The following is a 16,666-nucleotide window of genomic DNA, read 5'->3' on the forward strand; positions in this document are numbered from 1 at the left end:
TATCTGCACAAATAGATTTTTGTTGTTTGGTTACTGAGTCATATCTGACTCTGCAACACCATGGACTATAGGCTGCCAGGCTCCTCTGTCCATAGGCTTCTCCAGGCAAGAATACTGGAGTGGGTTGCCATTTCCTTTTCCAGGGGATCTTCCTGACCCAAGGTTCAAACCCACATCCTCTGCATTGGCAGGCAGATTCTTTACCACTGAGCCACCTGGGAAGCCCTGCACAAATAGATACACCTCACTTTTTAACAGCTGTATCATGTGCCTTGTTTGGGGTGTATCGTAATCAATAAAACCACCCCAAATGACAAACAGGTAAGTTAATGCCAGCTTTTCTCACCTACAGGTAGTGTTACAATAAGCACTGTGTGTCTATACCTTTGACCATGTGCGACTGTTTCCAAGAGGCAGCCTCTTGCTAGGGGAATCGCTAGTGAATGAGCTTAACACCTGACATTTAGAGAGTGCCAGACCAACTTCCAAAACATTGCAGGAAAATGTCCATTTCCGTATGCTCTTAGCAACACTAGTGATCTTTTAAAAATTTTTTCCTAAATGTAGGCAAAAAATGGACTGTTGTTCTTCAAGTGGTTGGTGGGACTGAGCGTCATGTCATCTTATAGACTATCCCCTTCCTGTACATTGATGAGGTGTGTTTGAAACTGTAACGTTGGGAGAAGTATGAGTACATTATTCACTAAGAACAGCGTGCCCCTAATCAGAACACTGGGAATACTGGCCATGCTGTGGACACGTGGAGCTGAAACCTAGGGGACTGAGGAACAGAAGCGCCGTGTGTAGGTGGATCCCCAGGTGGGACTCCAAACACTGAACTGTGCTCAGAAGTCATGGGTTTCAGACACTCCAGCTTGGCTTGTGGGACTTCAGACCTGCCCTGCACTGCCCCTCTGAGCCTCAGGGTCTTCATCTGTAAAATATCTCATACCCAGGGTCCCGCCTCCTCCTACCTGTGCTCTCGGTGAAGTTCCCCAGGTTGAGGATGTCGTTGAGCTCTTGGTAGTGGTTCTGTTTAATGTAGGTGGTCTTTTCTGGTGTGTCCTGCAGCTGCATGGTGACCTCTTCCAAGTCTTTGTCCAGCTAGAAGACACAGGCTCCAGCTGAGTGAGAGCTCCTGCCCTGGCCCCAAGTAGGAAATTGAGTTTTCCCAACTCATTGCTATAATCTGGGGGCTCACAAATCTCTAAGAACTCCTGTCAGAGAACGTCTTGAATTGGGCATCGCTGGACCCCATAGCCTGGGCCAAGGGGGCAATAAACTCCTGTCAGATTCTGTCTAGTTTATGTTCCCCCAGCTCTTGTTGCAGCCATAGTGACAGGAGACGGGGCTGCACCATCACGACGTGGCGATGCTCTGAGGGGATGTGGTGGGAAGTGGCAGCCCGGAGAGTTCCTGCACAAGGCAGAAGGGCTCAGGTGGGAGGACGGGGCCCTGATGACCAGCCCTGTGGGAGGTACCTCTGTGATCTTCATTCGCAGGCGATGGTTTTCTGACTGCAGGCCCTCTAGGCGGGATGTGCTTGCTTGGTTCACGCTGGTGACTGAGGTGGAGGTTTTAGAATCTTCTTTCTTCTGATTCTGAGTGAACTGGAATCGTCTGTTCTGAGTTGCTGCGTCTGGGTTTGTTCTCAGAGTGATGAGCTGAAAAGACAAAGGAGGGCTGAAAAAAGGACTCTTGGGTCCATACTTCCCCCATGTCCATCCAGCTGCTTCCAGGGGTCCTGTGCCGGAGGCAAGATGGGACCCTGGGAACCACACAGTCTGGGAGTCTGGAGCCCAGGCTCAGGCTTTCTCTGTCCTTTTGTTTTGTTTGTGCCCTTGGGCAGGCCCTTCCTTTTGCTAGGTCTTGGTTTTTTCCTTGCTCCTAGATGTCTGGTCTCCGGACCCTGATTGCATGAGAATCCCAGCCATCCTGCAGAGCCCACCCAGTGCCCCTTAGCCTCAGTCCAACTGAGCCTCATTCTGCCTTAGGCCTTACTCCACACAGAAAATAAAAACAGGTGTAGGCGACAGCTGTGAAGACAGTACGCAAGCTTGTGCTTGTTAGAACCATGGCCACAGCCTCTGTTCACCAGGACCTCATGGTTCAGAGGCAAGGAGCATGGATGGAGAAGGGATCTTCACCAGGCCAGAGTGCTCACCATGCTGCTCTGGGCCTGGGCTTGGATCCGTGGAGGGTCTTTGGAAAGATGGTGAGGATAAAGGAAGTCTAGGGAGAAGGAATGGCAAATGCAAACACAGGGAGGCCTGGGGCTCAGGGTGCTGATAGAGAAGGGCAGCTGTATGGTGGACAGAGTTCTTTGGGAGAGACAAAGAGATCCAATGGTCCTGGAAGGCAGTCCCGTGTTGGGGACTCGATCCTGGAGCCAGGAACGCAGTGAAGAGCTATAGAGGGTGAAAAAGCAGAGTGAACCGATAAAAGCTGGGCTTAGAATCATCTGGCATCTCTACAGGGTGGAGGGGAAGTAAGAGTGCAGGCAAAGAAGCTGTGGTGTTAACCTGGAGCCTGGGAAGGTGTTTACAGCTAAAGGAAGGAGTGTCTGCCAGAGGCATTCTAGAACAGAGCTGACACTGCCTTGCCCAGGAGGCCACAGGAGCCGTGGGACCCCAGTGGTCTCTCTCCCCCTTTTCTAAGGCAGATGCTCCCTAACTTGGGTCAATGGCTTCTCAGCTGTTTCTGTTTCCTGCTCCTCCTCTTATTCTTGAAGGTCAGGTTTCCCTCTATACAGATCAGCCTAGTGCAGGGGTCAAGGCCTCTGGTTCACCTGCCCACTGCTGGATAGGATAATGTTTGGAAAATATCTCTCAGGTCAGCCCTGCAGATAAATGAAAAATATAAGTGGTTATTAAAAATGGTTATTCCTTTTGATCCACTAGTACTACTTCTGTGACTCCACCTTAAGGTTATAATTAGAAATAAGGAAAATGTATTATGTAGAAAAAAAAGTTCATTTATAATATAAAAATCTGGAAGAAATTGTAATACTCACCAATAAGGGATCAAGTGGATGAGTAAATTACAGTACTTGCCCTCAATTATGATTATAAACTGTGGGACAGTACAAAGGGCAGAAGTTAAAAAGGCAAACTACAAAGTGTACGATAATTGTAGCTATATCTGAAAAAGCGTCTCTGTGTAAATCATTTAAAAAAAAAAAAGACTGTTCATCAGAAATACTAACAGTAAAAAAACCAAACCATAATATTAACAGTGATTATTTTGGGGCAGCAGGACTATGTAAGATTTCTGAAAAATCTGGTTTTGCTTTTCTGCATTTTCCAAACTTCCTGTGATGTTAACTGTGGTCATTATTATTATTATTTTTTAAGTGCATAAAACTTTCAGAAAGCGGAAGAAACATGGCAATCCCCTTGTGAGGGAGCCAGAGGCCAGATGCCGGGGAGGTGAGGGTGGGCTGTCGGCGGCTGCCCCATACCTTCGGCACGAACACCAGGCAGAGGGTGATGGTGCTGCAGAAGATGATGACCAGGGCCACAATGCAGAACTGCACGTTTGGCTGGTCCCGTGTCAGGAAGGACACGGCTGCCCCAATGATGCACATGATCCCCACGTTGTAGACGCTCATCCCGATGTACTTGCTGTCGTTGAGCGCGGGGATGCTGACGTTTCGGGTCTCCCAAGCTAAGAAACAGCCGAACAACTGGAACAGTGAACAGAGAGGGGAGATGGTTGTTAGCAAGTGGCGGCATGCGCTCCTGCTCTGAGAAGCGACAGAGCTGAGGGTTTTTCTGTTACTCCTGCCTACGCTGCAGTAAGGGCCAGCGGGATTGCTGCTGGCCAGGTCTTTTGGATCTCACAGTCTGTCCCCACCTGTGGCCCTGGGTTGAGTCCTGCCTAGGAAATGCAGAGTGGGGTGTTACACTGTCTGTTCTCCTTTTACTTCCACCACTGGTTTACACACAGGTTCACAGGAGGCCTCAGTGGGAAGGAATTTCAGACACAGTCTCAACCACATCCCCTCCCTTTACAGAGAGCCGGGAGGCCCAGAAAGGAGGATGGGACTTGCCCAAGGCCACAGAGCAACACGGTGATAAAAGTGGACTGTCTCTAGACAGTCAGGCAGGTCTTTTTCTCTTAAACCAGGCAGAACTCATGTGTCTAGGACTTGTGTTATCCTCCAATGCACCGAGCCACCAAGAATAGTGAGACTCCATTTCCTAGTTGTCCTTGAAGCTAGGTACGGCATATGACTGGGTTCAAGACAGTGGTTCAAGAAGTGGTGTGTATAAGCTCCAGGAAGTGTCTTCAGAGGAGAAGGCTATTCCTCTTCCACCTTCTTAGTAGATGGAGTGGAATGTGATGGCAGGAGCTTAAGCAGTCATCTTAGACCATGATGTGGAAGTTGTATGATGAAGGTGAGGGAGACGAGATCCAAAGGGCTCAGATTCTAGGAGCCTCCATGCCAGCCCTTTTGCTTACCTGAGAGGGAAATTATCTATTCTTAAACCACTATTATTGTGAGTTCTCTGTCACTTGCAGTTCTGAAAAGTGAAAGTGTTAGTCACTGAGTTGTGTCTGACTCTCTGTGACCCCATGGGCTGTAGCCTTGCAGCCTTCTTTGTCCATGGGATTCTCCAGGCAAGAATACTGGGGTGGGTTGCCATTCCCTTTTCCAGGGGATCTTCCCAATCCAGGGATTGAACCCGAGTCTCCTGCCTTGCAGGCAGATTTTTTACCATTTGAGCCACCAGGGGAAGCCCTCACTTAAAGCTCTATTCCTGACTAGTACATTTCCAACAGAAATGAACAGGATAGAAGTCAAATGTGATCTGAAGTAGGATGTGCTCTGAAGTACGCTCATCCCAATGTACTTGCTTTCATTGAGCATGGGGATGCTGATGTTTCAGGTCTCCCAAGCTAAGAAACGACCGAACAACTAGAACAGTGAACAGAAAGGAGAGATGGTTGAGGGTTTAGCCTCCCCTCTGAGGGTTGGGCAGGTTGCAGAGAAGGTGCAGAGGGGTGCTGGGTGGAACGGTGGGGTGGGCGGGAGAGCTGACCACAGCCATTGAATGGTGCAGGGGCCTTGGCTGGGGTCCAGCCCCTCCAGGAGGCCATCCTACAAAGGGTTCCTTTCCCTCTGGCTTTATCACTGAAGAAGTCTGGGCATCCAACAGCTGCATGAACCAGTTAACATCATCCCAAGGGCCTACACTATCTCATAGGGTTTCTATCCAGATGAAATGAGAGGATGGATGTGAAAGCATTTCATAAGCTGGTATATCCATTATAAGTTAATAATTATTTTGTAATTTGTATTTTTACAACCATAGTTGTTTTCCTCTCCTCTAGGTGTGTTATCTCACAGACTGTTTAATTGTTATTTTTAATTCCAATCAGAATGGGAACCAGAAGCCCAGGAAGCAAGATACTGAGAGAGGGAAGGAAGCCACACTGCTGAACGCCTGCTTCATTCTGGTTTCTTCAATCCTACAGGTGGGTGTGGCTGTCTGCATCCTAGACGGGAGGAAGCAGAGGCCGGGCAAGTCCACAGACCTGCCTGGGTTCTTCTGGCAATGTGCTGCAGGGCTGGATGTGTGTCTGGGTACCTCCTCTCTGCCGCAGAGGCAGACGGTGGCTTAACTTTCCTGTGGGAGGATCTGAGGGTGCAGTGGCCAGTGTCCTGACCCTGAAGGTATTTAGGTGCAGGTGTGTTTTGCACAGGATATGGAGACAAGATTCAAGGGTCAACCCAGGATACGGTCGGATGGAACTGCCCTTTCAAGTCCTTCCCAACCTTAAAATTTGACAGTTGTGTGAGGTGGGCTTGGTATGTGATCTTTGTATAACAGATGAATGGAGTGGAAAGAGTATTGGGTTTGGAGGTTACCAGGTGGCCGCCAGCAAACCCTTGAACATGTTTGAGCCTGATTTTCTGCATCTGCAAATGGAGATGATTCCACACACCTCCCACAGGATATGAACATGCATTGGATGTCAATAGACCGCTGTCAGGGAGCAGGACAGTGGCAGCTGGGAGGCACACTCACAGGTTTGGGGGTTATTCTGCCATTTACCAGCTCAGTGACCTTGGGCAAACCAAGCCTCAACGTCCTCATCAGTGAAATGGGGATATTATTTGTACGTATCTTATATGGTTGCCGTGGGATTGAAATGGTACGTGCCGGGCACTGAGAGTGGCAAAGGGCAAGGGCTTAGTCCTGGGGGTTCTGTTTACTTTTAGGTTGATGGAGACCCCTAGGAGAGGGAGCTCTGCCAGAGAAATATCTCCCCTACTATGCCTGTAGCTCTGCACCTACCATGAGAAGCCCCTTATAGGCATAGACGATGCCAAGCCAGATGGTCATGTGGGTGTTCTCACAGTGCTCCAGGAGAGGCCGGATGGAGATGTCCCGTCCTGCTGGGTCCGGCTGTGTGAAGAGAAAACAGAAACCCAGGGATGGCACTGGACACCCTCCTAACAGGCAGGTCCCTGTTTCATAGCCCATTTCCATCCCATGAGCCACAGCCAGTACTACCATCCAGGAGGCCTTTTGAACCCCATCTCTTGTGTTCCGTGGGGCTCAGCCCTCAGCCAGCATTGACTGCTTTCTGTTTGTTGGTTGTGATTAGCTCTAAACTTCAGTTATCTGAGTTTTTTATGCCTTTCTGACTTGAATCAGAGCGAAGAGAGTAGGGACTGGGTCACTTCTGTGCCATAGGACATAGCATAAGACCTGGCCCAGAGCAGGCATCCACCCATAGCATGTGTTAAAAGAGTGAAGGCAAGAATGAGGCAGAGTCAGGGCAGGAGGCTTCGGGTTTCTCTGGAATTAACTTGGGTAGTTGGAAATGTAGTATCTGGTGGCTAGACCAAGCATGGGGCCTGCCACACCCCTTGAAGGAGACCCTCGTGCCCACCACCTCCATGGAGGAAGCAGTGGTAGCAGCCATGTTATGCACCACATGACGCACTCTGGGCCAGAGCTGATTTTACAAGGGGTAGACCCCTGAACTCAGGCAGCCAATCCAGAGGCTTGTCAGAGACCTATGCACTTTCCTAGTGCAAAGTGCTCTGCCTCAGAGGGGTGGTAGAGAGGATTCAACCCGAGCGTCCTTCTCTGAGGAAAGTGAGCTGAGAAACTCCAGGAGAGAATCAGCCAGATGGTGGTAAGAGGAGAAAAATACAACCAGAGAATGAAAAAATATAAACTGTACATATATTTTTAGTGAGCCATTTGAGAGTTAAGTTTCAGACATCATGGCCCTTCTTCATCCCTAAATAGCATGTATTTCCTAAGAACAAAAAGATTCTCTTATATAACCACAGATACCTACCAAATTCAGGAAATATAATATTGATACAGTATATTATCTAATACACTACCTATTTTTTAATTTTGCTGATTGGTCCAGTAATGTCCTTTTAGGACCCAGTCAAGGACCATGTGTTACATTTACTTATTGTGTCTGTAGTCAGTCTTGGAACCAGCCCTTTATCCTTCAATCTTAAGACCTCAGGAAGCCTAAAAATAAACCCACATACAACTACAATCAATTAATCTTTGACAAAGGAGGCAAAAATATAAAATAGGAAAAGACAGTCTATTCAGCAGTGGAGCTGGGAAGGTAGCTGTATGTAAAACAATCAAGTTAGAACACACCCTCACACCACGCACACAAAAAAACCAAAAAAAATGGCTTAAGACTTAAACGTAAGATACGACACCATAAAACTCAAAGCGAGCAAAGGCAAATCATTCTCTGACATAAATCATATCAATGTTCTCTTAGTCTCTCAAGGCAGTAGAAATGAAAACAAAAATAAACAAATAGGACCTAGTTAAGCTTAAAAATTTTTGCACAGCCAAAGAAGCTATTAAAAACAAAAAAAGCCAGGAAATTCTGTGGAGATCCAGTGGGTAAGACTCTGCACTTCCACTGCAGGTGCACAGGCTTGAGCCTCGTTAAGATCCCGCGTGCTGTGTGGTGCAGGCCAATACCCAAAGAAGCAACAACAAAGACCCCAAAACAGTCTGTGGAGTGGGCAAAAATATCTGCAAGTGAGGCTACCAACAAGGGCTTAATATCCAAAATATATAAACAGCTCATACATACAATTCAAAAACAACGAAAAACCTCCAAACTGAATCAAAAAATGGGTAGAAGACCTTAATAGACATTTCTCCAAAGAAGACGTATAGATGGCTGACAGGCACACGAACAGATGCTCAACATCACTGATTATTAGAGAAATGCAAATCAGAACTACAATGTGGTAGTACCACCTTATACCGATCAGTATGACCATCATTAAAAAGTCTACGAATAACATGCTGGAGAGAGTGCAGAGAAATGGGAACCCTCCTACACTGTTGGTGGGAATGTGAATTGGTACAGCCACTGTGGAAAACGGTATGGTGGTCCCTTAGAAAATTAAAAATAGCATTACTATATGATCCAGCAGTCCCACTCCTGAGCATACACCTGGGCAAAACTATAATTCAAAAAGATACATGCACTCTTATAGTCGCAGCAGCACTATTTACAATAGCCAAAACATAGAAACAACCTAAATGTCCAATGATGGATGGATGGATAAAGAAGATACATATATACAGTGGAATACTACTCATAAAAAAGAAGGAAATAATGCAGCAACATGGATGCAACTAGAAATTATCACTCTTGGTGAAATAAGGCAGAAAGAGAAAGACAAATACCATATGATATCACTTACATGTGGGATCTAAAATATGGCACAAATGAATGTATCTACAAAACAGACACACAGACATGGAGACCAGACTTACGGTTGCCAAGGAGGAGGGTAAAGGGGAGAGGGATGGACAGGGAGTTTGGGGCTGGGAGATGCAAACTATTAAATTTAGAAAGGATAAACAACAAGGTCCTGTTGTATAGCACAGAGAACTATATTCCAATCTCCTAGGATAAACCATAATGGAAAAGAATATTTGAAAGTATGCATATAACTGAGTCACTTCACTGTACAACAGAGATTGGCACAGCACTGTAAATATACTTCAATATAAAAAAGACCTCAGCCCACGTCAGTCTTTCGTGTCACTGGCATTTCTGAAGATTCCAGGTTATTTTGTAGAATGTCTTTCCATTTGGGTTTGTCTGAATGTGCTTTCATGACCAAATTCTGGTTATACATTCTTGGCAGGAAGCCTAGGTAAGTGAAGTTCTCATCTCCTCGGTGTTTCACATCAGGGTCACTTTATGACACTTTGTCCCATTATTGGTGATGTTTGTGATCATTTGGTTGAGATGATGTCTACCAGATCTCTCCACTTCAGAGGTACCTATTTCCCTCTTGTAATTAATAAATAATCTGTGGGAGATACTTTGAGACTGTGTGAGTATCCTGTTCCCCCACAAACATTAGCTCAGTGCTTGCAGCTTCCATTCATGATTCCTATTTTGAGTCATATTACTTTGGTGGCTGCAAGATGGTGATTTCCTAACACTCCATTTAAGTACTTGGCAATATACTGTTAATAAGATATTTCCTTTCCTGCCACTCATTCATGTATATCAGTATAGACTTATGATCCTTTTAGACTCAGTGTTTTATAATCCATTACTGTTATTCATTTTGTTTGAAATTTTCCAGATTTGGCCAGTAGGGAACCCCTTCATGCTGCCTCCTGTGGTTTTTCAATATGTCCTCATAGTTTTTTGGGAGCATGTTCCTACTTCTAGGCATAAGATGTTCCAGGCTCTCCTTGTATTCTCCTTGCTCTAGTCTTGGAATCAGCTATTTTCCTGAGGAGTTCTGGTTCTTTTTAGCAGAGAATAGTATTTAGAAACATATCTGGATACTTGATGTGCTCACTGTTCCTGGGCTATCATTACTTCTACACCCTTTTATCTGTCTTTCTATCTGTCTATCTATCCATCCACCCACCACCACTCTAGCTATCTCTTCATCATCTATCTATAGATATAAATAAAACCCAATACCACTGCTTCTTGCTTACTCTCCCCATTCCATATTTGCATTTTTATTCTCCCTCAGTGAGATCCCTGGTTTCTAGCAACATCAGGATGTTCACCCATTTTCTCAATTCTATAACAGACACAAAATAGTTTCAAAATCGCTACATCCACACACTACCAATAACAAATTTACTGTGCTGAAGATTTCCTTGTAAATTTGTTTGTCTGCAGCACAGATCCCACTGAGGGTATCTCATCAAAGAACTGTGTTCTGGATGTTGCCTTTTAAGGCCCATGATAAAGCCCCACTTTTGAGGGTGAAAAGTAGGCACCCCCAGGGTCAGTCACAAGGAAGAAGGGGCATGTTGGTGGGATCCAGGGATGGGAAAGGTCTTGGTCAGGTGGAGAATGGAAACAGTATTTCTTTTAGCCCTGCTCACTAGATTTGACTTTCAAGGCATGCCATTGTCTGGGTACCTGGGGAAAGATGATGCTCCCACATGGATGCAGGAAGATGGGAGGGATGGGGCCAGTGGACTCAGGCCATTTTGTAACTAGATCATCCAGTGGCATGTTCTCAGGATGATTCCCCTTTCATTGTACCAAGTCACAGAAAGCCTCAGCTTAGCCTCTGGAGTGGTGGCCGTGGGGGCCACAAGAGCCCTCTGCAGTGGTGGCCAAGGGGAAACACCCCAGGGTAAGGTCTAGAGATTTCCTCTCCTCTGCTACTGACCCAGATTCTAAGAGTGGTGGGGGCTTCTTGATGTCCCTTCAGTGTTTAATTGAGGAGACTGGGAAAGGACTTGGCCCCAAGGTCAGTAGTGACCTAATGGCACAAGTGGGTTTACTCCAATGTCTGACAACTAAGCAGACCTCAGAATGAAGAAGCACAGGCCCATTACAGTCTTACGTGAACAGCAAGCCCATTAATGATGGTTGGGTCTGTTGTTCTACAATGGTGATAATTTATGATGAACTCGTAGATTCTGGGTAGAAAGGACTGATTCTGTCATACTCCATTGTTCAATGTAATGAACAGTCCATTCATGGGAAGCTGACAATGACTGCTTGGCTTATATACCCCCATGGACAGAGCCCCTTCCTCCCACTCTTGATGAGATGGCTGCACAGGTTTTCTTTCTTTCTTTTTTATTTTTATTAAACCAGAACCTTCTCCTATACCTCCCACCACTGATATCAAACTCCTGTGTCTGCACGCTCTTCCTCAGGAGGGCAAGATCTAAAGTGAAGCATGTATTGCCTCTCCCCACAACTTGGCCTGGTCCTCCTAAACTGCTTCAATTTACCTTTGATCAGCAAACCTAGAACTGAGCTCAACACTTCAGGTGGTAGGTACTAAGCACCCTTGCTCCAGATCTCCTTGGCTTTCTAAATAACTGCCTTCCATTGGTGATTCACATGTTCCTTATGGTTAGGACCCCCTAGGTGGAGGCTTCCCTAGTAGTCCAGTGGTGAAGGCTCCATGCTCCCAATGCAGCACACCTGGGTTTGACCCCTAGTCAGGGAACTAGATCCCACATGCCGCAACTAAGAGTTCACATGCCACATGAAGATCAAAGATCCTGCCTGCCGCAGCTGAGACCCAGCCCAGCCAAATAAACCGTATCTTTTAAAAAGACCCCATAGGTAGTTTTCATGGAGCTGCAGCTAGCTCTGTCTTTTCCCTTTGGCAACTGGCATTCCAGCCTCATTACCCTTTGCCTTGTCAGTAACCCTCTCCTCGTGCCCTCCATCCTGCTCTGCTCTGCCCTCTTCAAATCCTGAAATTTAAATTCTTGTATCCGGTCTTTCAGCCCCCCATTCACCCCATTAACCGCAAGCATAGCCTTGCCTGCAGAGGTGGGAGGGAAGCATAGAGTTCTGCCTAGAGTTCGAGGGTCATGGTTGGTAGAAATGGTTCTACTCCATCTCCCAGCATGCAGGCACTGATGCAGAAATAAGCCACATGTACCTGCTGGCCATCAGTGTCTCTCTCATGTCTGTGCACACTGGTCACAGATCAGTGATTTGGGGTGGTTTTATGAGTGATGAAGTTTAGGTACTCATGGGGCTAGAGGACAGGGAGTCTGAATACAAAGTCAAATGAGCCCTGCATTGAGTTTCAAAGCAAACATAACAGCCATGCCCTTTCTTGTATGATCCATCTTGACAGTGCCTGGGGCTGGAGCTCAGAATGCTCTGAGCAGTCGCACACTCATTCCCGACCAGGCAACGGTAGAAGGCAGGGGACCTGGGCCATTACCCGAGCGCTTACTTGGTGTCATTGTCGTGCACCAAAGCGCCACTAGAGGGCGCCAAATAACCGTGAGGAGGGTCCGCCGGGCAGCTGAGGATCACCCTCTGCCGGGGGTACAGAGCTACTTCTGAGGCTCCGTGGGGCCACAAGTGGTGAGCTGTCAGTAGCATCCTATGCTATTCGAGAAGGCACTCAACTGGCCTTAAATGAAGCCAGACTTCAGGCACATTGGAGGAACTACCCCTCTACCCCCCCACCGCCCCCCCCCCCCCCACTCTGGGACAGTGGGTGAAGTAGAGTTGGGAGAATATGGCAGGATACTGGGGAAGGAGGGGTCAGAGGGCCCAGGCTGTACCTGACCGTGGCACTCCCCCCGCTTCTAGTGGGCTGGCCATGGAGGCCAGCACCAGGGAGCACAGGGCATTGACCCCTGGGATCTGATGTCAGGGCCTGAGCCAGGATCTCAGGCCCACTTCTCTGTACAGTTGTGGACTGTGTTATTTCCACTAGCCTAAGACTGTTTCCCTTTTCCCAGATGACTGGCCTACAGGAACTTTCAGCTTGCTTTTTCCTCTTTTTTATTTTCCTTCCTTCCTTGTTGTTCACATGGGCAATTTCCTAAGTAATCATTTATTCATTCATTGCATAACTGTTAAGTACTGCACTGCCATCTTCCAGGTAACTGTTTCGGGCATGGGGAAGGCAGGACTGATGACAGCCGTGTCCTCAGGGGGCTTCCATTCTAGTAAGATCAAGACAGTTTCATGAGAGACGACCTCAGAGGGGAATGGGCTGGCCTCAGCCAGTAATAGCCACCCTAACACCAAGAGCTGCCTTGTCCTGAGTGACGAGTGTGCTGGTTGTGGACCTGTGAGCTCTATACATGTTGTCTTGTTGAAGGTGCACAAGAACCTAACAAGGTGTTAACCTCGTTTTACATGAGGAAACATGCGCCAAGAGGTGAAGAAACTTGCCCTAAATCTCCGGCTATTAAGTGTCAGAGCTGAATTCAAATCCAGGTTTGTCTGATTCCCAAACCAATGTTTGTTCTTTCTTCTCTGGGTGAGTCCCCTAACTGGCCCTGCCTCATATTCCAAGGAGACAGTGGGTCTAAACCTGTTCTCTAGACTGTGAGGTACTGCTCAGGGAGAAATGGCTTAATTGCTAAACACTCGACAGGGGCCTCCCTGAAGCCCCCGGAGCTCTGGGAAGGCTGTGCTTTGGTGCTGAGAGAAATCAAGCTGATAAAATGCTCTTTCTGCTTGACAGGGTGCAGTGCCCAGCAGAGCGGCCACGCCTGTCTGTGATGGCCGGAGGCTGCACGTGCTCACACCTGACTCTTGGTCCGGCCGCTGCTCAGCAGGAGGCAGGCAGACGCTGCCCGGGAAAGCCTCCCCCATCTGTGCAGTGAAAGGAGAGCAGCTGGCCTGAGAGTCCCTCTGCATGATGCAATTATTCACAATGTAGGTCAGTGGCCTCTACAAACATCCGGCTTTGTCAGGCTGCACAAGTGGACCAGTAAGGGTCTGAGCATGGCTTGAAACCTTGAGGCCTGGAAGGTCAAAGGGCTGGGTCCTGCTATAGACTCACTGGGTGACCTTGGGCAAGTCCTCGCCTTTTTCTTGACCTCAGTTTCCCATCTGCAAATGAGCCCAGGGGTTAATTTATAGTATAGTTAATGTAAGCCTGAGTAACTGAGAGATGACTCTATTTGTCTTACATCTCACAAGTGTATTTGTCCTACATCCACTCATTCAGAATCGACTTGGCCAGTAGTTCTGTGCCTGCTGTGTACCGCGCACTGTGCTGGATGCTGGGGTCTGGCTGTGTAAGGATGCTTGCCTTCTTGGAGCGTGCAACCCAGGGAGGGCACAGCAATGTGACGAACCACAGGGCACAGGTACAAATAGAGGGGTAAGGGGTGTTCCTGAAGGGAACTACAAGGCTCTGATGGCTACGAGCCAGAGGACCCACTTCAGATCAGGTTGTCAGGGGAGGCTCTTCTGGAGTGGCGACATTTAGTCTGAGATCTGAATGGTGGAAAGACCAGTCAAGTGAAACCCTTGGGGGAGAGCATTCTTGGGAAAAGGAACAGCAAGGTGGCAAGACCTGAAATGGCAAAGACTTTGGCATGTTTTAGGAACCAAAAGGAGGCTGGTATGGCTGGAGTGTAATAAGTGAGGGGCCAGCATTGCTCCTCACTCCTTATATAATGTGCACACAAACCACCCCAGGGTCTTGTTAAAGTCCAGACGGCTCAGTAGGTCTGGGCGGGGCGAATTTCAGGGATTCCCAGGGATTCCCATCAAGTTTCCAGGGATGCTTGATGCTGCTGGTCCAGGACTGGCCTTTGGGCAGCGAGGCCTCAAAGGATCTTAAGCAACAGGATGACATCTGGTCCTCAGCTTAGCAGGCCTGTGGTTAAGAATGCAGACTCCTTCAAAAGGGAACCCTCCTACACTGTTGGTGGGAATGTGAGTGGGTGCAGCCACTGTGGAGAACAGTGTGGAGGCTCCTCAGAAAACTAAAAACAGGATTACCATATGATCCAGCAATCCCTCTCCTGTCCTGATACCCAGACAAAAGTACAATTCCAAAAGATACGTGCACCCCTATGATCACAGCAGCTCTATTCACAATAGCCAAGACATGGATACTACCTAAACGTCCACTGACAGATGAATGGGTAAAGAAGAATGTGGTGCATATACAGACAATGAGCACTGCTCAGCCATAAAAAAGGAAACAATGCCATTTGCAGCAACATGGATGCAACTAGAGATGATCATACCAAGTGAAGTGAGTCAGAAAGACAAGTGACACCTGATATCACTTACACGTGGAATCTAAAATATGGCACAAAGGAACCCATGTATGAAACAGAGAGACAGACAGGTGGATGCCACAGAGGGAGGGGGTTGATGGAAGGATTGAGTGGGAGGTCGGGGTTAGCAGATATAAGCTTTAATATAAAGGATGGATAAACAACAAGGCCCTACTGTGTAGCACAGGGAACTATATTCAATATCCTATGATGGCAACCCACTCCAGTGTTCTTGCCTGGAGAATCCCAGGGACGGGGGAGCCTGGTGGGCTGCCATGTATGGGATCGCACAGAGTCGGACATGACTGAAGTGACTTAGCAGCAGCAGCGTGATAAACCATAATGGAAAAGAATATATAAAAATGTATATATACATGTAACTGAATCACTTTGCTGTCAGCAGTAATTAACACAACATTATAAATCAAATATAGTTCAACTGAAAAAAGTGAAGACTGCTTTTGTCACTCACACACCTCGAGAGTGTCAGCTGACACAAGGGCAGACTTGTCATTGCATGTCTGCGTGTTCAGACCCTGGGTAGGGAGGGTGAGGAGCCTGGTGGGGGGGCATGAAGGGCGCCATGTGCATCGCCTGTGATTGTGGGGCCCTTGGCTCTGCTCTCAGACCTTTCAGGCTGCCACTGCTGTAGGTAGCTCAGCTTCCCAGGCCCCACCTGGCTAGAGATTCTTTAAAGGAGGGGGTTCCTTCCACCTTTTGACCAGCTCCCAGAAGCTGGCTTTTGGCCTCCTTTTTAAATTTTAATTTCAAAGCTGATTTTTGAAATACATGGTAAAATTGGTAGGTTTCTCTCCTGGAGGTGTGTGTATAAATGTGAGTTTGAGTGTGTGTGGCAGGGAGAGGTGGGAGCATGTCTGATGCTTCTGGGCTGCATTTCAGTCTTGAGACGCTTCTCTTGTCCTGGGAAGGCATGTGAGTCAGCACTGCCTCTTTTAGGGGAAGATTGTGGGGTGGGGCGGGGGTCCCACCAAGGAAGCCAAGGCAGGGAGAGAGGGGCCACTGGGCTCAGATCCCAAGTCCATCCCTTGCCAGCTGTGTGACTGTGAGCACGTCTCTAAGCCTTTCTGAGCCGTGATTTCCTCATCTGCAACCTCCCAGGTTTGGCACAGTGATCAAGAGTGGTAACTAGCATGTTTAGCAGGCTTTTGAAACTTGAAAGCCTGCTCCTTATGTGTAAACCATCATCATTATCTCCCACTGCAGAGAGCCACAGAGCGCTGGAGCCAGGAGGAAACTTCCAGACTTCTCTGGGGCCGGTTGCTTATCTCAACAGCAGCAGCCCCACATCTCCGAGGCAGCAAAGCTCTAAGCTGTCATTTCAAGGTAAGGTTTTCTTTTTAGACTGTTTGATTATGAGTTTAGGTGGATTTTTTCAGAATCCCAGATCCAGAAGGGACCTGTGAGATCACCCACAAGCGTTTCTGTCTGGGGGCACTTCCGGCAATTATTTCCATGTGATTCTTTGCCACGAGGGACTGTCTGTTCAGTGCAGGGCACTCAGAACCTCTGGTCTCTCAGCACTGAATGCCAGGAATGTCCTCTGGTCACCATGGCAGCCAAAATCTCCCTCCCCAGGCTTCCTCACTTTTAAAACACTAAAGGGATTACGTTCT

General features: G+C 47.7%; 1 protein-coding gene and 1 long non-coding RNA gene across 3 annotated transcripts in view; one reads left to right on the forward strand and one right to left on the reverse strand.

Moving 5' to 3' along the window:
- The window catches only part of LOC147367225 (uncharacterized), a 48,137-nt gene that overhangs the window by 29,960 nt on the left and 1,511 nt on the right, over window positions 1-16,666 (forward strand). For both annotated transcript variants that reach the window (XR_015169948.1, XR_015169949.1), the window contains 3 exons: window positions 5,386-5,481; window positions 13,478-13,675; window positions 16,257-16,376. This is a non-coding gene — a long non-coding RNA (uncharacterized LOC147367225). The remainder of the gene's footprint in view (window positions 1-5,385; window positions 5,482-13,477; window positions 13,676-16,256; window positions 16,377-16,666) is intronic.
- The window catches only part of GABBR2 (gamma-aminobutyric acid type B receptor subunit 2), a 370,697-nt gene that overhangs the window by 7,254 nt on the left and 346,777 nt on the right, over window positions 1-16,666 (reverse strand). The window contains exons 14-17 of the mRNA XM_086416036.1: window positions 6,306-6,416; window positions 3,461-3,685; window positions 1,482-1,664; window positions 975-1,104 (exon numbers count right to left, since the gene is read on the reverse strand). Coding sequence (XP_086272162.1) covers window positions 975-1,104; window positions 1,482-1,664; window positions 3,461-3,685; window positions 6,306-6,416 — 649 coding nt within the window. The remainder of the gene's footprint in view (window positions 1-974; window positions 1,105-1,481; window positions 1,665-3,460; window positions 3,686-6,305; window positions 6,417-16,666) is intronic.

This window comes from Bos grunniens, chromosome 8 (assembly GCF_055505025.1).
Source record: "Bos grunniens cultivar Pamir isolate PY7600 chromosome 8, Bosgru_T2T1.0, whole genome shotgun sequence".
In the NCBI taxonomy this organism is placed as follows: domain Eukaryota; kingdom Metazoa; phylum Chordata; class Mammalia; order Artiodactyla; family Bovidae; genus Bos; species Bos grunniens.